Source organism: Littorina saxatilis, linkage group LG8 (assembly GCF_037325665.1).
Source record: "Littorina saxatilis isolate snail1 linkage group LG8, US_GU_Lsax_2.0, whole genome shotgun sequence".
Classification (NCBI taxonomy): domain Eukaryota; kingdom Metazoa; phylum Mollusca; class Gastropoda; order Littorinimorpha; family Littorinidae; genus Littorina; species Littorina saxatilis.
This window is the reverse complement of record NC_090252.1, coordinates 23,931,618-23,952,200: the sequence shown is the minus strand read 5'-3', so window position 1 is coordinate 23,952,200 and position 20,583 is coordinate 23,931,618. Positions and strand designations below refer to the sequence as shown.

Here is a 20,583-nt window from a genome sequence, read left to right as displayed (position 1 = left end):
TCTCCATCATTTGCTGATTCCAAAAACATATAAATATGTTATATTCCGATTAAAAACAAGCTCTGAAAATTAAATATATAAAAATTATTATCAAAATTAAATTGTCGAAATCAATTTAAAAACACTTTCATCTTATTCCGTGTCGGTTCCTGATTCCAAAAACATATAGATATGATATGTTTGGATTAAAAACACGCTCAGAAAGTTAAAACGAAGAGAGGTACAGAAAAGCGTGCTATCCTTCTTAGCGCAACTACTACCCCGCTCTTCTTGTCAATTTCACTGCCTTTGCCATGAGCGGTGGACTGACGATGCTACGAGTATACGGTCTTGCTGAAAAATGGTATTGCGTTCAGTTTCATTCTGTGAGTTCGACAGCTACTTGACTAAATGTTGTATTTTCGCCTTACGCGACTTGTTATAAGACCTTGTTTTCTCAGACTTTCTGTTCATAACCTCTGTCAAATCACCCCCATTTTAAGACTCCCTCCTTTTTAAGACCTTGTTTTCTCAGATTGTTGGAGGTCTTAAAATGGGGGTTCCACTGTAGCTACCAAACTACCAATGAACATGACCCTTAAACTTCGCACTTACACCTATTGCTACTGGTTCTTGACGACCAGCGACGAAGTCTTTTTCACTGTCGGAGCAAAATGTAGGCCCACCACGCGGCCGTTTCTGCTACCATTAGTCCTACAAGTCGAATTTATCACACTATTCATTGCAGCTGGGCGGACATAAGCCTGACAAGCGGATATCGAAATATATTTTGAGTGTCCACTGGCGTTAATGTTATCAGACATAGTGTGCTAGATACAGTAGCAGAGGACTGAAGACCCTATGTACGATGTAGGGTTAACTTCCGAACCCTCTCTTGTGGAGGGACTTTGACGGCTTCGAGTGGGGGTGTAAAATTAATGGATAAGGTATTGGGGGACGTTGTTTGTGGAGCGTTATACTGTCTTGTTAGTCAAACCAGTTCTGTCTGACTATTTTGATAGTTATAAAAACGACAGCTTATATAACGCCAACCAAAGAGCTAAGTGCTCTCCGCACTTTACATATTAGCTATTTAAAGACAAAACAAACATCTAAATTCTAGAAAAAAATAAACTAGATCAATAAACTTACAACATAGCAGTACAACACAACTTAGAAAACGCGAAACTTGTTGAAAACCATGCACATCGTATTTATATTTGAGTAAATACCTAATGCAACAATTGTCTCCCCTTTAGCAAATCAGGTACGATGCGTGAGTGATAAGACTCTGGACATATAGCAGTCAGGTTGTTGAATGTTTCTATGTCTCCAAGTGGAGAGATCCTCTCATTCAACGTAAAAGTTTGACTAGCTCTGAGATGGAGTGAGCCTTTACTATGCAACTTTTGAATTCTGCACTCATTTGTCCACAAAGTGCGTACACCGCAAAAAGTGGAACAACTCAAATAATTCACGTTTAATTGGTCGCCCAACCGGCCTATGGCATTTCTGTCATCTCTGCGGCAGAAGAAAAACAGAGAGAGAAAAAGATAAATGAGAACTACGGTACTTTCACCGGACCATTCAACTTTATCAGAACGCCCACGTTCTCCCCTCGTTTTGGAATCCATACGGGCATTGCGGTGTTAGATTCGGGGTGCTTCAGGCATCCACCCGTTTAACATAACCACGCCCATCACTTGACTTAAAGGCTGAAGCGTCTCCGGGTAGGTTCAGTCTTTCAGTTGAGGTGGCAAGGTAAGCGTACGATTTTTGTTTCTCTCTTGAACAACACTTCTTCTTTAGTTATAGGGAAAAGACATTCAGACATGAAGCTTACCCTTGATTCACAGTTGATGCTATGTGTTTGATGCACTGTTGTTGTGTTTGCAGTATGTTAACAGCTTTTTTTTCCAAGGGGGGGAGGGGGGGGAAATTGATTTTTAATTATTATTTTTTTTTAATTGTGCCATTTTGCCCCGGAATGACTTATTGAGGCAAATGGTTATGTTTTCCCAAAGTTTTGTTTTGACTAAGTTTCTTGGATGGATAAGTTGAGTGTGGCATTGTATAATCTTGTTCCCCTATGGTTACACTTTTCTTGTACACAATTCTGTCGCCACTTTTCGCATTTCCAGTTCGAAACATCGAGTAAAAATACACCAATACAAAAGTGATTAGCCCAGATGAAGTGTTGAACAGATGGTCATAAATAAAATACACAATATTGCACACTTTTGTTACATTAGGGAGTTACACATCTTCATTGAAAGGGACACCGTTATGCGCAGAGGAGCAGTCTGTAGTACTTGTTTTCGTTTTCTCCAAGTCCTTACTAGCAACTGGTATACACTGAACAACCCGTTGAGACAGTTGCGTAAACATGACACATTTATTTCTAAACATCGTTTATCAATTTCTTAAAGGCACACTCAGCTTCATGTAAACCATCAGTTTCTGGTCACAGACACTGTCAGGCTTTTACAAACAGTACAAACACCCTTTCGTTTAAACACTCACCGCTTGAGAACATCCTAGGTGCCCTCGTATAATTTTGCTTTTATACTAATTCATTTCAGAATGGACAGAATATCGATTATGTTGGCTTTCCTGGCCTTGGTGACCTTTGCCGGGTCCCAAGGTCAAAGTGTGGACATGACCTTGACCCCTGGAACTATGGGAGCAGATGTTGTGGATGCTGTTTTGGATAAGATTCATTCACAGTGAGTAATATTCTGAATACATGTCATCAACAAAACGACGAAAAGGACGTGTTTAGCGCCAAAGCACACATCCGTTGCTTATTTTGTTTGTGAGGGGAGCTTTAATACCATACATAATCTGATAACAAATACATGATTTGATTCTAGAGGTTTGAGGATAAGGAGACCTTTAAGAACATTAATTTTGGTTGTGGTTCGTGAAGCGTTCAGATTGAAAAAAACATGTAAGTAATGATGTATTGATGCTTTGAAAGATATGACACGAAGGGTTCTTAATTACCTCTCAAGGAAGATGCTGTCGCATATGCCTTTGCCTTCTTTATTTAACGTGTTGTTGAACTGGTTTACGGTTTATCAAGCAAAATCTGAAAGCACACGACTGCACAATAATTGTTGTTTTTGTTTTCCTACCTTTCCAAACTTCTAATTTCCACGATGTATTGTAGATGCTTTTAGAATACGAACGTATTTTTCATGTGTATTTTTTTCGTTGTAGTTGTTTGTTTAACAACGACCGCCTGTTCCTGCGGCGATTGGCTTACGTGGAGTCACATGACGGCACAGACCCCAAGACATACCGCCAGGGCTATGATGGTGGTATCTGGCAGGTTGGTATATATTTTGATATATCACCCTCTAGTGCTCGATCCCTACCTCCTTCTATACATATTTTCTACTTCTGTTTTGGCCGTTGCTGTCTTTTTCTGAATCGTTGCTGTGTTGGTGCTTTTTTTTAAAAAATTCTAGTAGTTTTGTTAGTTGTTTATTCTGTTACTTTACTTCTGTATCACATATCAAGGGCGAGAGAGAAAAAGAGAGAGATAGACAAAGAGACAGAGAGCGGTACGTCTCTTTAAAAGACACATAAGAAAAACAGTGCCTATCTTACCCTTCTCCAAAGAGCAGGTATTTTTTAAAAGTATCAATAGTGACATAAAAACATTATAGAGAAGAAGAAAGAAGAAAGAAGTCGCTGAAAGCGATATCGAAACATTCATTACACCCCCGGTATAGGGGTGTGTATAGGTTTCGGTCGATGTGTTTGTTTGTTTGTTTGTTTGTGTTCGCATATAGATCTCAAGAATGAAAGGTCCGATCGTCACCAAACTTGGTGAACAGGTTCTATACATTCCTGAGACGGTCCTTACAAAAATTGGGACCAGTCAAACACACGGTTAGGGAGTTATTGGTGGATTAAGATTCTACAAGGACTTATAGAGGGACATATTAATGGTCAAAGGGAAATAACCACACTTGTTAGCAGTGCCTGCTCAGTTGGTGGCAGTGAGAATGCTAAGGACGGGGGTGTTTTTCCTACCTCGGAGGAATATCTTGTTCAATCTGTTGTCCTAAAACTAAACGGATCGAAACCGAACACACTGTATCAGTATTCAGGCTAGTTTTATAATGATTGAATGTGAAACGAAAAAAGAGGAAGATTAAGAAAAAAAGCAATGGAGAATACTGCATAGTGCTTTTAGTTATGCGCTATAGAAATCTCTTCAATAAATAAAATAAATAAATAAATACTCACATTTTACATCGTGCCATATACGCTTTCCTCCATGTTGACCGGGATATATGCTGAAGGCCACTCAAGGATGTGCTCCTATCATCAAGCGCCGTACCCTCTCAAGTGTAATACAATGAAAGGATGATGCAAGGCTTTCTTTCGTTCTCTCGCGGTTGACCGGTATAATAATGCTGACGGCCACTCAAGAATGTGCTCCTACCATCAAGTGCCGGTACTCTTTCAAGTGTAATATAATTAAAGGGTAATCGAAACATTGCTTTTTGTCCCTCCAGGTTGACAAGGACATGCTGACGGCCACTCAAGAATGTGCTCCTACCATCAAGTGCCGGTACTCTTTCAAGTGTAATATAATTAAAGATGATGCATTACTGTCTTTCCCTCCATGTTGACCGGGACATGCTGACGGCCACTTAAAGATGTGCTCATAGCATCAAGTGCCGTACCCTCTCAAGTGTAATACAATGCAAGGATGGTGCATGGCTTTCTTTCGTTCTCTCGAGGTTGACCGGTATAATAATGCTGACGGCCACTCAAGAATGTGCTCCTATCATCAAGTGTCATACTCTTTCAAGTGAAATAGAATGAAAGGGTGATCGATGGATTGCTTTCTTTCGCTCCAGGTTGACAAGGACATGCTGACGGCCACTCAAGAATGTGCTCCTACCATCAAGTGCCGGTACTCTTTCAAGTGTAATATAATTAAAGATGATGCATTACTGTCTTTCCCTCCATGTTGACCGGGACATGCTGACGGCCACTTAAAGATGTGCTCATAGCATCAAGTGCCGTACCCTCTCAAGTGTAATACAATGCAAGGATGGTGCATGGCTTTCTTTCGTTCTCTCGAGGTTGACCGGTATAATAATGCTGACGGCCACTCAAGAATGTGCTCCTATCATCAAGTGTCATACTCTTTCAAGTGAAATAGAATGAAAGGGTGATCGATGGATTGCTTTCTTTCGCTCCAGGTTGACAAGGACATGCTGACGGCCACTCAAGGCTGCGCTCCTATCATCAAGCGGGAATGCACTGTCATCGAGCAGGAGTTCGGCATTGACTGGGCCAAAGTCACGTGGCCACAGCTGCGTATCCCTCTCTACTCTGCTCTGGCGGCCTCAATGTACATGATACAGGTAAAGACAAAAACCGCATCGTGATTCAACAGAAGTACGGTGGAACACACTTTTACAGCTCAAAGACCAAGTGTTACTGTCTGGCATCTGACTCGCGAGTCCGAGAAAAATGTCCCTCTTCCTTTTTGCTGCGATGCCCGCAGAATCCCTCCGTGCAGTGGTGCTGCTCTCCGACACCTCCTACGCAGGCTGTTTGAGGACTTAACCAAATCTGACAAATATCTGCTCACGAAAAGGAGGGGTCTTATAATGGGGGGTACATTTACAAAGGTTATGAATAGAACATCTGAGCTTATATAATTGATATCATCCATTAAAAAGTTATGATTGGGCATTTTGCGTGTGAAAAAAGAAAGACCTTGACAAGGTTCGAGGATCATGTGATTTCTGTTAATGACAGAATCACAATGTCATGTCAATTAAGCGAAATTGCGACATGAACTTATTATCTTGATCTGAAAAGATCGCCTTGACCGGCGACGATATGCTTTCGCTTTCATCAACTTGATCAAGTGTTTGTTGGTATCCGTTCTGTTTAATTTTCAAAATTAGATTTAAGATTAGATTAGATGAGATCCATTCTGTTTAATTGTCAAGATTAGATTTAAGATTAGATTAGATTAGATTTTTTTCTTTCTTATTCTCTTCATTGTTTTTAATGTCACTTGTTAGACTCTTTTAAATCTTGTGTAATTGTCACTACTATCATATCTGGTGTTATTGCAGCGCCTGGCCAATTCTCATACGATACCTGGCGACATCGCGGGACAGGCAGACATCTGGGCTCACTACTATCACCTTAACGAACCCACCGGCACCTACATCACCCTGGCAACAGAGGCCACACAGTACAGTGAGTAGACCACAACACTATCACCTTAACCAGCCAATGTTCACTCATACTAAAGACACACCCCTTCCCGTGTGAATAGTTCAGTTCACCGTCTCAGATCTGCACCAAGTCTTGTGCGTGCCAACTCTCCACTTAAACAAGTCGCGTAAGGCGAAAATACAATATTTAGTCAAGTAGCTGTCGAACTCACAGAATGAAACGCAATGCCATTTTACTCGTAGCATCGTCAGGCCACCGCTCATGGCAAAGGCAGTGAAATTGACAAGAAGAGCGGGGTAGTAGTTGCGCTAAGAAGGATAGCACGCTTTTCTGTACCTCTCTTTGTTTTAACTTTCTGAGCGTGTTTTTAATCCAAACATATCATATCTATATGTTTTTGGAATCAGGAACCGACAAGGAATAAGATGAAAGGGTTTTTAAATTGATTTCGACAATTTAATTTTGATAATAATTTTTATATATTTAATTTTCAGAGCTTGTTTTTAATCCGAATATAACATATTTATATGTTTTTGGAATCAGCAAATGATGGAGAATAAGATAAACGTAAATTTGGATCGTTTTATAAATTTTTATTTTTTTTTACAATTTTCCGATTTTTAATGACCAAAGTCATTAATTAATTTTTAAGCCACCAAGCTGAAATGCAATACCGAACCCCGGGCTTCGTCGAAGATTACTTGACCAAAATTTGAACCAATTTGGTTGAAAAATGAGGGCGTGACAGTGCCGCCTCAACTTTCACGAAAAGCCGGATATGACGTCATCAAAGACATTTATCAAAAAAATGAAAAAAACGTTCGGGGATTTCATACCCAGGAACTCTCATGTCAAATTTCATAAAGATCGGTCCAGTAGTTTTGTCTGAATCGCTCTACACACACACACAGACACACACACAGACACACGCACATACACCACGACCCTCGTTTCGATTCCCCCTCGATGTTAAAATATTTAGTCAAAACTTGACTAAATATAAAAACGTACCAGCGTCAACAGCAGGACTGGTTTATGTGCAAAGTAGAACTATTCTCTGTTTTTACATTTAGTCAAGTTTTGACTGAATGTTTTAACGTAGAGGGGGAATCGAGACGAGGGTCGTGGTGTATGTGTGTGTGTGTGTGTGTGTGTGTGTGTGTGTGTGTGTGTGTGTGTGTGTGTGTGTAGAGCGATTCAGACTAAACTACTGGGCCGATCTTTATGAAATTTTACATGAGAGTTCCTGGGAATGATATCCCCGGACATTTTGTTCTTTTTTCGATAAATGTCTTTGATGACGTCATATCTGGCTTTTTGTAAAAGTTGAGGCGGCACTGTCACACCCTCATTTTCCAATAAAATTTATTGAAATTTTGGTCAAGCAATCTTCCACGAAGGCCGGATTTTGGTATTGCATTTCAGCTTGGTGGCTTAAAAATTAATTAATGACTTTGGTCATTAAAAATCTGAAAATTGTAAAAAAAATATTTTTTTTATAAAACGATCCAAATTTACGTTCATCTTATTCTTCATCATTTCCTGATTCCAAAAACATATAAATATGTTATATTTGGATTAAAAACAAGCTCTGAAAATTAAAAATATAAAAATTATGATCAAAATTAAATTTTCGAAATCAATTTAAAAACACTTTCATCTTATTTCTTGTCGGTTCCTGATTCCAAAAACATATAGATATGATATGTTTGGATTAAAAACACGCTCAGAAAGTTAAAACGAAGAGAGGTACAGTAAAGCGTGCTATGAAGCACAGCGCAACCGCTACCGCGCCAAACAGGCTCGTCACTTTCACTGCCTTTTGCACTAGCGGCGGACTACGTTCAGTTTCATTCTGTGAGTTCCACAGCTTGACTAAATGTAGTAATTTTGCCTTACGCGACTTGTTTAAAGTCCCTACGTCTATGATTCGTTGCAGACTGTAATGTGGAAAAGGACCTAGCGTTCTTTGTGGACTGTTAAACCTAAAGAGTAGCGATACAACTAATTGGCATTTGAATGGCAGAAGAGACGTAATATAATACGGCTGAATTCAGTCAGGTGTGCGCATTCGGATGTGTAACCTTAGCCTTTAAGAATAAGTTTTGCATCTAGCTCCAATTAAATTTTTGTTTGCGTTTAGTCTTGAATGTCAATGTCTTATTCCACTCAAGGATGTAACGGAGAATTGGACCTGGCTTTATGATGGATAGTTCAGGCAGCATCAACAGTTCAGACTACAAGCTGCAGCTGAACTGTATATATCGTGTGTACATTTGCAACGCGGCATTGCAGATTGCAACGGAGAACTGGCCCTGGCTTTCCTGATGGACAGTTCTGGCAGCAGCATATGCTCGGACTACAAGCTTTGGCTGAATTCCGTCAGGTGTTAGCATCCTCGCCTCATATGTCAGACTGCAAAGGAGAAGTAGACCTGGCCGAAGCTGTAACTGAGCATGCATACATTGTATGTACGTATTCAATGTGTCATTGCAGACTGCAACGGAGAACTAGACCTGGTTTTCATGATGGACAGTTCTGGCAGCATAATGAGCTCGGACTCATCTTTAATGCTTCAATTACAATTTCTTTTGCGTTTGACTTGAATGTCAATGACTAATTCCAGACTGCAACGGAGAACTGGACCTGGCTTTCCTGATGGACAGTTCAGGCAGCATCATGAGCTCGGACTACAAGCTGCAGCTGAACTTCGTGGCCCAGGTGGTGAACGCCCTGCCCGTGGGCAGCAACAAGGTGCAGATCGCCAACGTCGTCTTCGGAACACTGGCCAAGGTGACCTTCAACTTCAACAACTACACCGACAAGCAGGACATTTTGGACGACATCAGGAACACCGATAAAGGTCGGAAAATATCGAAAAATTGAGATATGGATTGCTAACGCAGGCCTGAAAGTAGTGAGTGTTTGACTCGCCTGGCGAGTAGAAACATGTAACTGGCGAGTAGAAATTGTCATCTACTCGCCAATCGCGAGTAAAGTTGCTGAAACAAATGCTTGGTTCTGCTAGTAAAGTTTTTTCTCTGGCTAGTAAATGTTCAGAATCACTAGCCAAAGGCTAGTACATAATTTATTTTTGAACTTTCAGGGCTGTATATAGACTGCTAACGTTCCAAATTCAGAATCAATAAAGCAAGAATGGTTTGTAATTGGAACGTTTAACTTTGGACAATATTTGACATGCACAAGTACATCGACCCAATGGCCTTGAGAACAATCAATATGAGGCAAAATAAACGTATCGAATGGTGCGCTTAGTCCGATCTCGAGCAAGGCGACGCCGTCTGAGTCGAGATAGGAATCAAAGGTCAGAAAAGATTGCGTTGGGGTGATCGAGGTGAGGTCGAAAAAAGATGATAGATGGCATATATTTCGATGAGGAGGTACGGCATTATGTCATGGATGAACTGTGACAAGATACGATGGATGGATTAAAATGAGGTAGAACAGTATACGATAAAGGTAGATTTCATGGGGTGAAAAGGGAACGGAATAAGGTTAGGTGAGATTGACTAGGGTAAAATGTGATATGAGATGGGTTTTTTGTATGGTGCCATATAGATACACAGGGTTAAACAAATCAAATGCAAACCACAACTTTTATTCTTCTGTGTTTACAGACAATGGCGGCACCAACACCCCGACGGCCTTGAACTTGACCCGTACAGAGGTGTTTAACCCCAAGAACGGGGCACGTCCCTCTGCCCGCAAGGTGGCGGTGCTGCTGACTGACGGAGAGTCCTACGACTTCAACCTCACTGTGAAGGAAGCGGAAAAACTCAGGGTAAGACATTTTAAATCACACTGTACAGACAGGCGCGTAGCCTGGGTTGGGGTGCACGAAGCGAAAGCGGGTGCCACCCAAACGGGTGAGAGCAAACTGCGGGGTCTGATTCGTTGAAATCACAACCAATCTCAATTTTAACCAATCCAACACCGCGGCTGACTCCCACCCGGTTGGTCACTTTCTCGTGCCTCTTGGCCCTATTGGGTGACGACGTCGACCTTCTGTTTGGAAGGTTCAGGGTTCGAATCCCAGGCCGCTTCTGGTGGGTTAAAGGTGGAGCTTGTTCTGACCTATTTATGTGCAGATCTGCTCATGTCTTATCCCATTGCGTGTGAATAAACAGAGAGAGAAAGAGAGAGAGAGAGAGAGAGAGAGAGAGAGAGAGAGAGAGAGAGAGAGAGAGACAGAGAGAGAGAGACACAGAGAGAGAGACACAGAGAGAGAGAGAGAGAGAGAGAGAGAGAGAGAGAGAGAGAGAGAGAGAGAGAGAGAGAGAGAGAGAGAGAGAGAGAGAGAGAGAGAGAGAGAGAGAGAACGGAGATCGAGAGAAAGAGAGAGGGAAAAAGAGAGAAATCGAGTGTGGGGTGGGGTGGGGGTTTCGATCTTACAACGTAAAGGTCAACAAGCGTTGTGCTGTACTTTCAGAGTGAGGGTGTGACGGTGTTCACGATTGGCGTGGGGTTCATCAACCTACAAGAACTGCTGGCGGTGGCCAGTGAACCGGCCTGCACACACGTGTACGTGCTGGACAACTATGCCCACATCGACAGCATCCTGTACGAGATACAGAAGAACACCTGTGAAGGTAACAATTGACAATTCTGTCGTGTATCTGTACTATTGTCTTTTTGCACTGTTTCCTTTTGATGTTGTTGTTTGTTTTTTGTTTGTTTTTTTTCTCAAAATTTGTATCAATCAATAAACAAGTGCAAACTAACTGTGCGTTTTCTGTATGTACATATACTTTCTCATTTTGATGTTGTTATTAGATATATTGACATTCTTGTTGGGATGCGTTGGTATATATTTTAAATTACTTTCCAGTCCATCCTCAATCTTTCTCAAAACTATTTGTGATTCAAATGCAGTACTAGCTTTCCGTGAAAGTAAGAATAACTTTTAGTTATAATAATTGGGGTCCGGTAGCTCAGTTGGCAGAGCACTGCACTTGTTATCCGAGGGACACGGGTTCGAATGCGGGCCGGGACGGACACGGGTCAACTTTAGACTTAGATGCGGTACCCATACCTCGTAAAAAGCCTCTGCCATTCTGCCATAAGTGCAGGTGGCTGAGTCCACCTCAACAGGCAAACACCTAAGTAACGCATATAACGGTTTCAGATAGCTTTGTACCAGGAGGAAGCGACCCAGCGATTGGACAAATCAAAATAAAATGTGTTATATATTAATGAAGAATGAATGCGCAAAGAGATTCTTTGACTATGAGGTTCGACAACATTTTTACCAAACGCCATCATTTCATACCATTTTCAGCGCCCAAGGTTTTGACCCCGAACCAGCCAGTGACTGGACACGTGGCTTTCAACGGAACCATAGTCACTGTGGGAACCACTAGGCCCATGGACAACAACACAGTCCTGGTGAGTAATTTGACATCATTATTACCTTCCTGTGAGTCTACTAAGTCCCAAGAATAACAAGTATACGTCGGCATGTTTTCTGCACGATGACATAAAATTATCATTTTTAACAGAAATCAGTTGTAACAGATGAATCAGTTGTAACATAAACATTACATTGTAGACCGTGTGGTATGTATGTCCCCTCTATAGCTAAATGCATAAACCGACTTAGTTTTTGCTAGAACCGCGTGTACGTACCCCTCTTCCAAGCTACACCCCAAAGTTCAACTCAATCGACCCATAAACACCAGAGATCTAAGTTCTGACAGAAGGACAAACGAACGAACAAACGAACGAACAAACGAACGAACAAACGAACGAACGAACAAACGAACGAACGAACGAACGAACGAACGAACGAACGAACGAACGAACGAACGAAACAAACAAACACACACACACACACACACACACACACACACACACACACACAAACAAACAAACAAACAAACAAGCACAAGCACACAAACAAACAAACAAACAAGCAAACAAAAGCAAAAACAAACAAACAAACAAACAAACGGACAGACAGAGAGATTGAAACTTATACACCCCCGAATATACCGGGGTGTAACAATAGTGAAGGTTAAGGTAACCCGTCATAAAAAGAAGGGGTAGGATGGTATAGGCTTTTTTTTAAGTAAAGTAAATCTGCGAGCATGGCGATCTGTCTTCGCAGTGTGCGTTTGCGACTTTATTTTCTTCCGTTAAAGTCCAACATCGCTGTGCGGCAGATGTAGCTGTAGTTTCTCGTGCTGGCAACGCTGAATTCAGCTCTAGGGCCTTCTACTATAACAAGGCTTGGTCTCCTGGGATGTTCGGCTTTAATGGGTTTTTTTTTTTTTTTTGTAACGACAACAAAAATAATCTTCTCCAAAACCTACTCTTCCAGGCGGTTCGAAGCAACTGTAGCATTCTGGACATCTACGTGTCGTACTCCAACCCTCGCCCCAGCGCCGCCCTGTACGCCGAGAAGTTCCCCGCCCATGACGGCAAGCCCGCTTTCTTGACCATGGAGGGCACTGACCACGGCAAGCCTGTCTACGTCACAGTGGTCGGCACACGGCTGCCCAACTCGACGGCCCAGCTGACCAACTGCTCCGACTTCTTGTACGAACTGAAGTTTGAGACCAACACGCGTGAGTACTTTGTTGTGGCTTGAGGAATGACAGTTTGGATCTGATTTTTGTTGAAGAGTGGAGATTATGTTCACTAAGAGTAGAGCTAAAGCCCACTATGATTTCGGGTGTTTATTCGTGTTTATACAATTTCAGGTGTTGCATCATTGTTATGTAGGATTACGTTCACTTCCTGTGCGGCCTTTATTTTTTTTTAATTTGTTTGTTTGCTTAACGCCCAGTCCACCACGAAGGGTGATATCAGGGCGGTGCCTGCTTTGACATATACGGTAACGTGCGCCACACACAAGACAGAAGTCGCAGCACAGGCTTCATGTCTCACCCAGTCACACTGATTATTCTGACACCGGACCAACTAGTCTATTTTTGTTTTTGTTTTTTGTAAACAAATTAGAAACGATAAAGTGGCAATAATGACTCATTATCTCGTACCTGTATTTGTGTTTGTCACAGCGGTGGAGATTGTTTGCCGAGACAAAAGTACCTACAGAGACTGCCATCCTCAAGATTTCATCGGCTCCCAGTTTGAAAACCTGCTCTGCGACAGTAAGCTTTCCTCTTCAAGACTTTATTTGTCTGCATGACGCTATATACAAGTACCATAGCGAGTGAGTGAGTGAGTGCGTGAGTGAGTGAGTGAGTGCGTGAGTGAGTGAGTGAGTGCGTGAGTGAGTGGGTCGTTCGGTCGGTCGGTCGGTCAGTGAATGCTTCATAGCGAGTGAGTGAGCTAGTCGGTCGGTCGGTCGGTCGGTCAGCGACTGAGTGAGGGAGGGATTGAAAGAGTGAGTGAAGATATAAGGAACGTATTTAGATATGTCGATGAGAAAGAGTGTAGGTGTGTGAGTGAGTGAGCGATTGAACAGACACTCAAGCGATTAAGTGAGTAAGTAAGTGAGTAAGCAAGCAAGCAAGTATGTAAGTAAGAACATAAACGTAAACACTTTCGTGCAGTTCCTTGTAGACCTCATCTGTTGTTGTTGTTGTTGTTGTTGTTGTTGTTGTTGTTGTTGTTGTTGTTGTTGTTGTTGTTGTTGTTTAACTTGTTTTTTAACGTGTTATTGTTGTCGTCGACCTCATCTGTTGTTGTTGTTGTTGTTGTTGTTGTTGTTGTTGTTGTTGTTGTTGTTGTTTAACTTGTTTTTTAACTTGTTGTTGTTGTTGTTTTGTTGTTGTTGTTGTTGTTGTTGTCGACCTCATCTGTTGTTGTTGTTGTTGTTGTTGTTGTTGTTGTTGTTGTTGTTGTTGTTGTTGACCTCATCTGTTGTTGTTGTTGTTGTTGTTTTGTGTTGTTGTTGTTGTTGATAGTGGTGGTGTTGTTGTTGTTGTTTGTATGTTTGGTTGGTTGGTTTACTTTTTGGGTAAAGGGGGAAGGAATGGGAGGAGGGGGTGTCTAACACTTGTTTCTGTCCTTGCTCTGGTGTGATTGTGTCTAACTCCAAAAGTCTTGGCCTTCATAGAGCAGAAACTGGTGGACAACCCCTGCACACCTGCTGCCCTGAACAACGGCCAGCTGATCCACCCCCACCCTCTCAGCACCAACATGTTCATCAAGTGTGACCTCCTGGGTCGCATGTACATCACCCTATGTCCAGAAAACGCTGTCTTCAACCAGGTCAGGAGTTGATGGAATGATAAATTAGACATAAACGGCATAGACATAGACAGAGACATAAACTAGCTGGGCCAAAACATTATTGCAACAAATTTCAAACCCATTTAACGTTTTAATGTAATGACACGGGGATTGATGCTTTAATTTGGGTTTGAAATTTGTTGCAATAACTTGTTGGCCAAGTTTAGAACACTTTAGTATCTCAAAAAGAGAAATTCAGGTGTGGTGTGTATATGTAGTACATCCTCAGACAACACACAACATAACACGTAAGAAGAACGCAAAACATTAAATTAAGTTCCTTGCACGCACCGCAAACTTACTACCAATTAACATCACTGCTAGTTCCTTATGCTAATTATTTAAACCGTACAAAGGCTAAAACCCGTAAGTTGCCTTCTTTTTCTCTTACGACGATTCAGGTCTCACTGTCCTGTGGGTTTAACAGCCAGATTGTGAATGGCGGTGTTCCTCTCCCCAACAACTACCACAACCCTTGCACCCCTGACGGCATCAAGAATGGACTCTACTTCTTTGCATATGCTAACGACAAGCACAGGTGAGTCGATTATGTGAAGCCTGAAAGGCGTGCAGGTTGGTTTGTATTCATCATGGCGTGTGTGGGACAGATGTGTGCTTGGTTTTGTTTTTGTTTTTTTATGATTACATTTATTTTTCTAGGTCGGCATGACTATTTTTGGTATGTGCATTTACAACGAAACATTGACAACTTTTGCTATACGCCTTAGCTAGCTTGACAAATCCTGTGTTTTTGTTTTGTTTTTTGTTTTGTGTTTTTATTTAGTTCCGCAAACAGAAAATATAATTTATTATTCTGTTCACACTTTCGAATTAATTCTAAATATGCATGTGTATACTGTGCAGATGTGTGAGTGTTAATGTTGTACGTTTGTAATGGTAACAGTTGCGTTTCACAGGTATATTCAATCAGAGATCTAGATCATTGTTGTCAGCAATATATAAACCATTTCAGTTCCAGTCTAAATTGAGAAAACGCGCGGTTGAAAGAACTTCCTGACAAATCTTGCCTTGTGATGGCAGTTCCTATACTCTTGTCAAGTTTTCAAAGGTTGGGCTTTAGACTTACGTGGTCCTTCATATCTGTTCGTCTGTTACATAAGAGTTACGACCCGTGCAATAGATAGTCATTCTTAAGGCTAAGAAAACAATCAATATTTCCGTTTCTCTGATGGACCTTATATTTTCTTCCCAACAAGTCGTGTGTGACCAATCACATCTGTCTGTCACAGTTGCAGGGCGTGGCTAAAATCGGTATGACCAATCACATCTGTGTTTTACAGTTACAGGGCGTGGCTAAAACTTTTCTGACCAATCACATCTGCCTTCTACAGTTGTAGGGCGTGGCTAAAATCTGTATGACCAATCATATCTATGTTTTACAGTTCCAGGGCGTGGCTAAATCATGTATGACCAATCACATCTGTCTTTTACAGTTACATCCAGTGTGACGTGTGGGGAAGCGCGTGGCTCAAGACGTGTCTGACCAATCACGTCTGGAACGACAACGCACACACCTGTGTCGCCGACACGCTGCACGAATTTGACAGCACCACTGTGGCCCCTTTCCCGGTTTCGAACCCCTGCACCCCCCAGGCCTTGAACGCTGGGACCCTGTTCTTCCCCCACCCATGTGAACACAGCAAATACATCCACTGTGACATCTCTGGCAACTACTACATTCAGGTATTTAGAACAGCAAAACAAAATATAAAAAAAATAGTATTTTATTCAGATACAAGTTTACAAAGCCATCACATGTTTGATGTAATAAAAGAGCACAACAAGATAAAACTTTTTTTTTCTTTTTTTTTTTCTTGCTTAACGCCCAGCCGACCACGAAGGGCCATGACATTCTGAATCTAAAAATATATACATATGTCATGTTTACTCTTAAAATTTGATCACAATTAACGAAAATAGAATAATTAGTCTTACGATTAAAATGTAAGAAATCGATCCAAAAATGTCATCTTATTCGTGATCATTTCCTGATTCCAAAAAACATATAGATGTGATAGGTTGTATTCAAAACAAGCTCAGAAAGTTAACAAGAATACAGAAAAGCGCGCTTTCCTGCTTAGCACAATACGCTACCGCGCTTATCTGGCGTGTCAATATCACTACGTTTTGCACGTGGAAGGTGAGCGATTTCCTTCACGCGGGGATTGACGAAGCTGTATTGTCTTGGTGAAAAAATACAGTGCGTTCAGTTTCATCCCGTGACTGAGTTCGACAGCTTGACTAAATGTAGTAATTTCGCCTTACGCGACTTGTTGTTAATGTTGAGGCGGCACTGTTACACCTTCATTTTTCGATCAAATTGAAATTTTAGCCAAGCAATCTTCGACGAAGCTTGGAAGCTTAATTATGGAACATTCTTAGTGGTGTTTTGACTACCAGTTTCATGAGTCAGTCTATTTTCACGCAGGTGTTACCTTCATTCATTAATTTCTCGGCCGCTCTGTCGTCGGGTGTGACGATTGTCTAAGCTGTTCAACTAACCTCTCTAAGAATAAACGCTGTTCGAAACTAACTCTGTCAATTGTTGTAAGAGTTGTGACAGAGTAAACTTGTCAACGTGTGGAGACAAACCCCTCGATGGTGACTGGCCTATACGTAATCTTACGTGGAAAGGTTTGCTTCAATAGAACCAAGAGTATTCCCCCTGTGTCTGATGTGTCAGAAAACACCTCCGTGCGGAGGGGTTTTGCAGCCAGCGCAGTGATGATAAAGAGGGGAAATGTTCTCCGCTTGCATAGGGTTAGGGTAAGGCAAAAAAAAAGAGGTCTGTTTACAGTAACATAGGCCAAAAAAATATGGTCGGTAGGTCGGGATTTTTTTTTTTTTTTTTTCCCCAAAAAACCATATTTTTACGTTATTTTGCAACAAAAAACAACAGATTTTTTTTTGTTTTCCAAATGCCAAAAAAAAAAGTCTAGGGTCGCGCGAAAAAAATAGGGTCGGTCGGGTTACCGCAAACAGACTATTTTTTTGTGGCCTAAGCAGGATGTCTTTGGACTTTATTCCCTTTTTCACAAACCCATGCACATTTGACAGGGTTATTTTTGGAACTCGTCTACTGTCCAATCGTTCACTTTAGATTCTTTTTACCTTTTTTTTTTTTATAGAATACTCAAAATGTTTACTCGAGTCTAACATTATTTGGTTGTTATTATGCAAAGGCAATTCTGAACAAGTATAATGGTATATAGCTAGTCTGATGAACACGTGGGGGAATTCGGGGGATGTGATTGGATGGCCTCTTCCGATCATCAAAGCATAATGCTACGAAAGTCGGCCATTTTTCTCAATATCCAAAAGCATATTGTCAATAACAAAGACGCATGGTTCCGGTTTACCCACCTGTACCACACGATGTTTCACTGATCGACAACAGCATACACTGACAACTTGAAATTCTTCTCGGGAATGTTTTTCAGCTTTACAAATGTCGATAGCATACCCTTTTCTGCTAACTTCCCGATGAAACAGGACTAAACCTATTATTTTCTGTCCCTAAACACCACAAAATGCCCAAAGTCGAAAGATGTAGTACAAACAGGGGAGTACAACGGAACAGCCGTTTTTGTGTGCCTGTGAGCTTAGTTCACAGTTGCCGACTGACACAAATTTTCGCATTCGGCTTTTCTTATCTCGTAACTCCACACTATAATTATACCCCACTTCCCCTCTGAAGTATTGATGTACAACCCATGGCACTAACATTCATGTAGTCGTTTATAACGGAGGTTGAACAATTCGCTTCATGACGAGACAAATATAAATGCCATTCACCCAAACTGGAAACGTCGCTGCCGTCTGCTCGCTTTGTACGGATTAGCTGTTCTCTTTTCCTCCCCTTGTTGCATCCTAGTTCTTCAGTTGTTTCTAGTTTTCCGTTGATGTTGTGTTTTGGTCTTCTTCATAAGTAGTCTTGTTCAAAATTTAAAAAAACTCAAACTTCTTTTTGTTGTATACGAATGAACTAATACAAAGCTGTTTAACAGCTGTGTTGTCAAATCGAGTTTTTTTCCAAAGTCAGTGTGGCGCCTGCGCAAAACTAATGCGCATAAGAAACGGCGTCTGCTATCAAAACTTGAGATCAACGCATCGACGCAAAAACTGTCATTTTGTAAGTTTGGAACAACAAATAAAGGTTAGAACAGCTATATAATCGCTATTGTATTTTCAGCGTAGCAATGGGGTCCGATATTTATACTCGAACAAGTATAATGCGACTCGTCTTCGACTCGTCGGCATTATACTTGTCTCGTCTAAATATCGGACCCTATTGCTACGCTGAAAACACAATAGCTGTTAATGTTTTTTTTTAGATCTTTTGTGACATTAAAAAAGGTATAGAACACTGAACTAGTGTTGCTGTGTTTAAAAACTTGCATCGCATTCAATGTCATTGTGTCCGACATCATGATCTTCATTTTAATGTTCAATCTGTCTTGATCAATTATCACTTGTATTAAGCGTTCGATTGAGTTTGTGCCCCTATTGTATTTCAATCAATCAATCAATATGAGGCTTATATCGCGCGTATTCCGTGTGTACAGTTCTAAGCGCAGGGATTTTTTTTTTTTTACCCCAATGTTTCAATTGAATAATATCTTGTTTAAACAAAATAAAAAGAACAAAAATGTAATCGTCACTATTTACTCACGTTTTTAACGAAGACGATACGAATAAGGAACACCCTAGTGGCCGAAACATCGTACTTTGTTATTCGCATCGTCTTCGTTAAACACGTGAGTACAGTTTTTTTTGGTCTTTTTATTTGGTTAAAACAATCTTTTATTAGTGATTTACATGTTCATGAGATTAACATACCCCCCGCGGGCTAGGGGGAGTCCCATATTGGTTGGGACGAGAAAATATTTACCCGATGCTCCCCAGCATGTCGTAAGAGGCGACTAACGGATTCTGTTTCTCCTTTTACCCTTGTTAAGTATTTATTGTATAGAATATAGTCAATTTTTGTAAAGATTTTAGTCAAGCAGTATGTAAGAAATGTTAAGTCCTTTGTACTGGAAACTTGCATTCTCCCAGAAAGGTCATATATTGTACTACGTTGCAAGCCCCTGGAGCAAATTTTTTGATTTGTGCTTTTGTGAACAAGAAACAATTAACTCGCTATCCCATCTCCCCCCCTTTCCCCGTCGCGATATAACCCTTCGTGGTTGAAAACGACGTTAAACACCAAATAAAGAAAGAAAAGAAAGATGAGATTAACATTGTCATAATCTGAAAACAACAACAAACCTACGTCTTTTTATTCCTCGCTCTCACGCGCAGTCACCATTGTTCTGCTAAAACAAAATTGTTCTGCTCATTGTCCAGAATTGTCCAGCGACTCTCTTCTTCGATCCAGCGACCTTCGTCTGCGGGGCCAACGACCCCCAGGTGAATGACCCTGCCTGTGGCACTGCCGCTGGACGCAAGTAAACAGGGAGGGATTGCTCTACACCCCCAGATCTTATAAACAAAGGGAATTAAAGCGCTCTAAATGCAAACCACGTAGAGAGTAGGTGGGAGTTATTTGGAACCATGCTCCGGGCCCCTGAGAGAATAGCAAGTATTGAAATGAACAAGCGACTTTCATCCTCAGTTCTGCGTTAATATAATTTTGTCACAAAATGTCGCCATTTCTGCGGAGACAGACACTGTGGTCAAAATGTGTTTTATGGGAATCCCAACACTGTTTTCCAATACGTTTAATCGGTTTAACAATGTGTTATTGCTGATATTTCCTTAAACTTTAAACAAAATTCAGTTTGAAGTGGGAGTCAGTAACCACAGTCAAGTTTGTTTACATGTTGATCCAACTGTGACCTCGCGTTTCTCTCATTATAGAGACTGCAGTCAACAATTCCCAAAGTCACAGAAATATCCCCAAATTGTGACTAGCTTAAATTAGATTTTGTGTTTGTTTGGGCTAATTTTGTCTGTTAAAGCAGTGTTTTAATCAACAATTAATGTGTACTATGCAAACGAAGCATGTAAAATCAACTACAATTTATAAACTTCTAATCATGCTGATTGTGCTGCATTTTAGACATCTCAAAAGTGTATCATTTCGGTTGAACGAAAATTAAAATGTGTTTTCGAAAGATAAAAACAGTTAAAACT

At 41.0% G+C, this 20,583-nt stretch overlaps 1 protein-coding gene across 1 annotated transcript; it reads left to right on the top strand.

Annotated features, from left to right (window-relative positions):
- Positions 1 to 2,598: 2,598 nt before the first annotated feature.
- Positions 2,599 to 19,924, top strand: LOC138974563 (uncharacterized). Its single transcript, XM_070347282.1, has 15 exons — positions 2,599 to 2,705; positions 3,202 to 3,313; positions 5,208 to 5,372; positions 6,099 to 6,225; positions 8,500 to 8,592; positions 8,831 to 9,067; positions 9,843 to 10,006; positions 10,655 to 10,814; positions 11,504 to 11,610; positions 12,545 to 12,805; positions 13,151 to 13,337; positions 14,249 to 14,403; positions 14,826 to 14,962; positions 15,879 to 16,128; positions 19,795 to 19,924. The coding sequence occupies exons 1-15, from the start codon at positions 2,638 to 2,640 to the stop codon at positions 19,897 to 19,899; spliced, it is 2,328 nt and encodes a 775-aa protein (XP_070203383.1). The 5' UTR covers positions 2,599 to 2,637; the 3' UTR covers positions 19,900 to 19,924.
- The last annotated feature ends 659 nt before the right edge of the window (positions 19,925 to 20,583 follow it).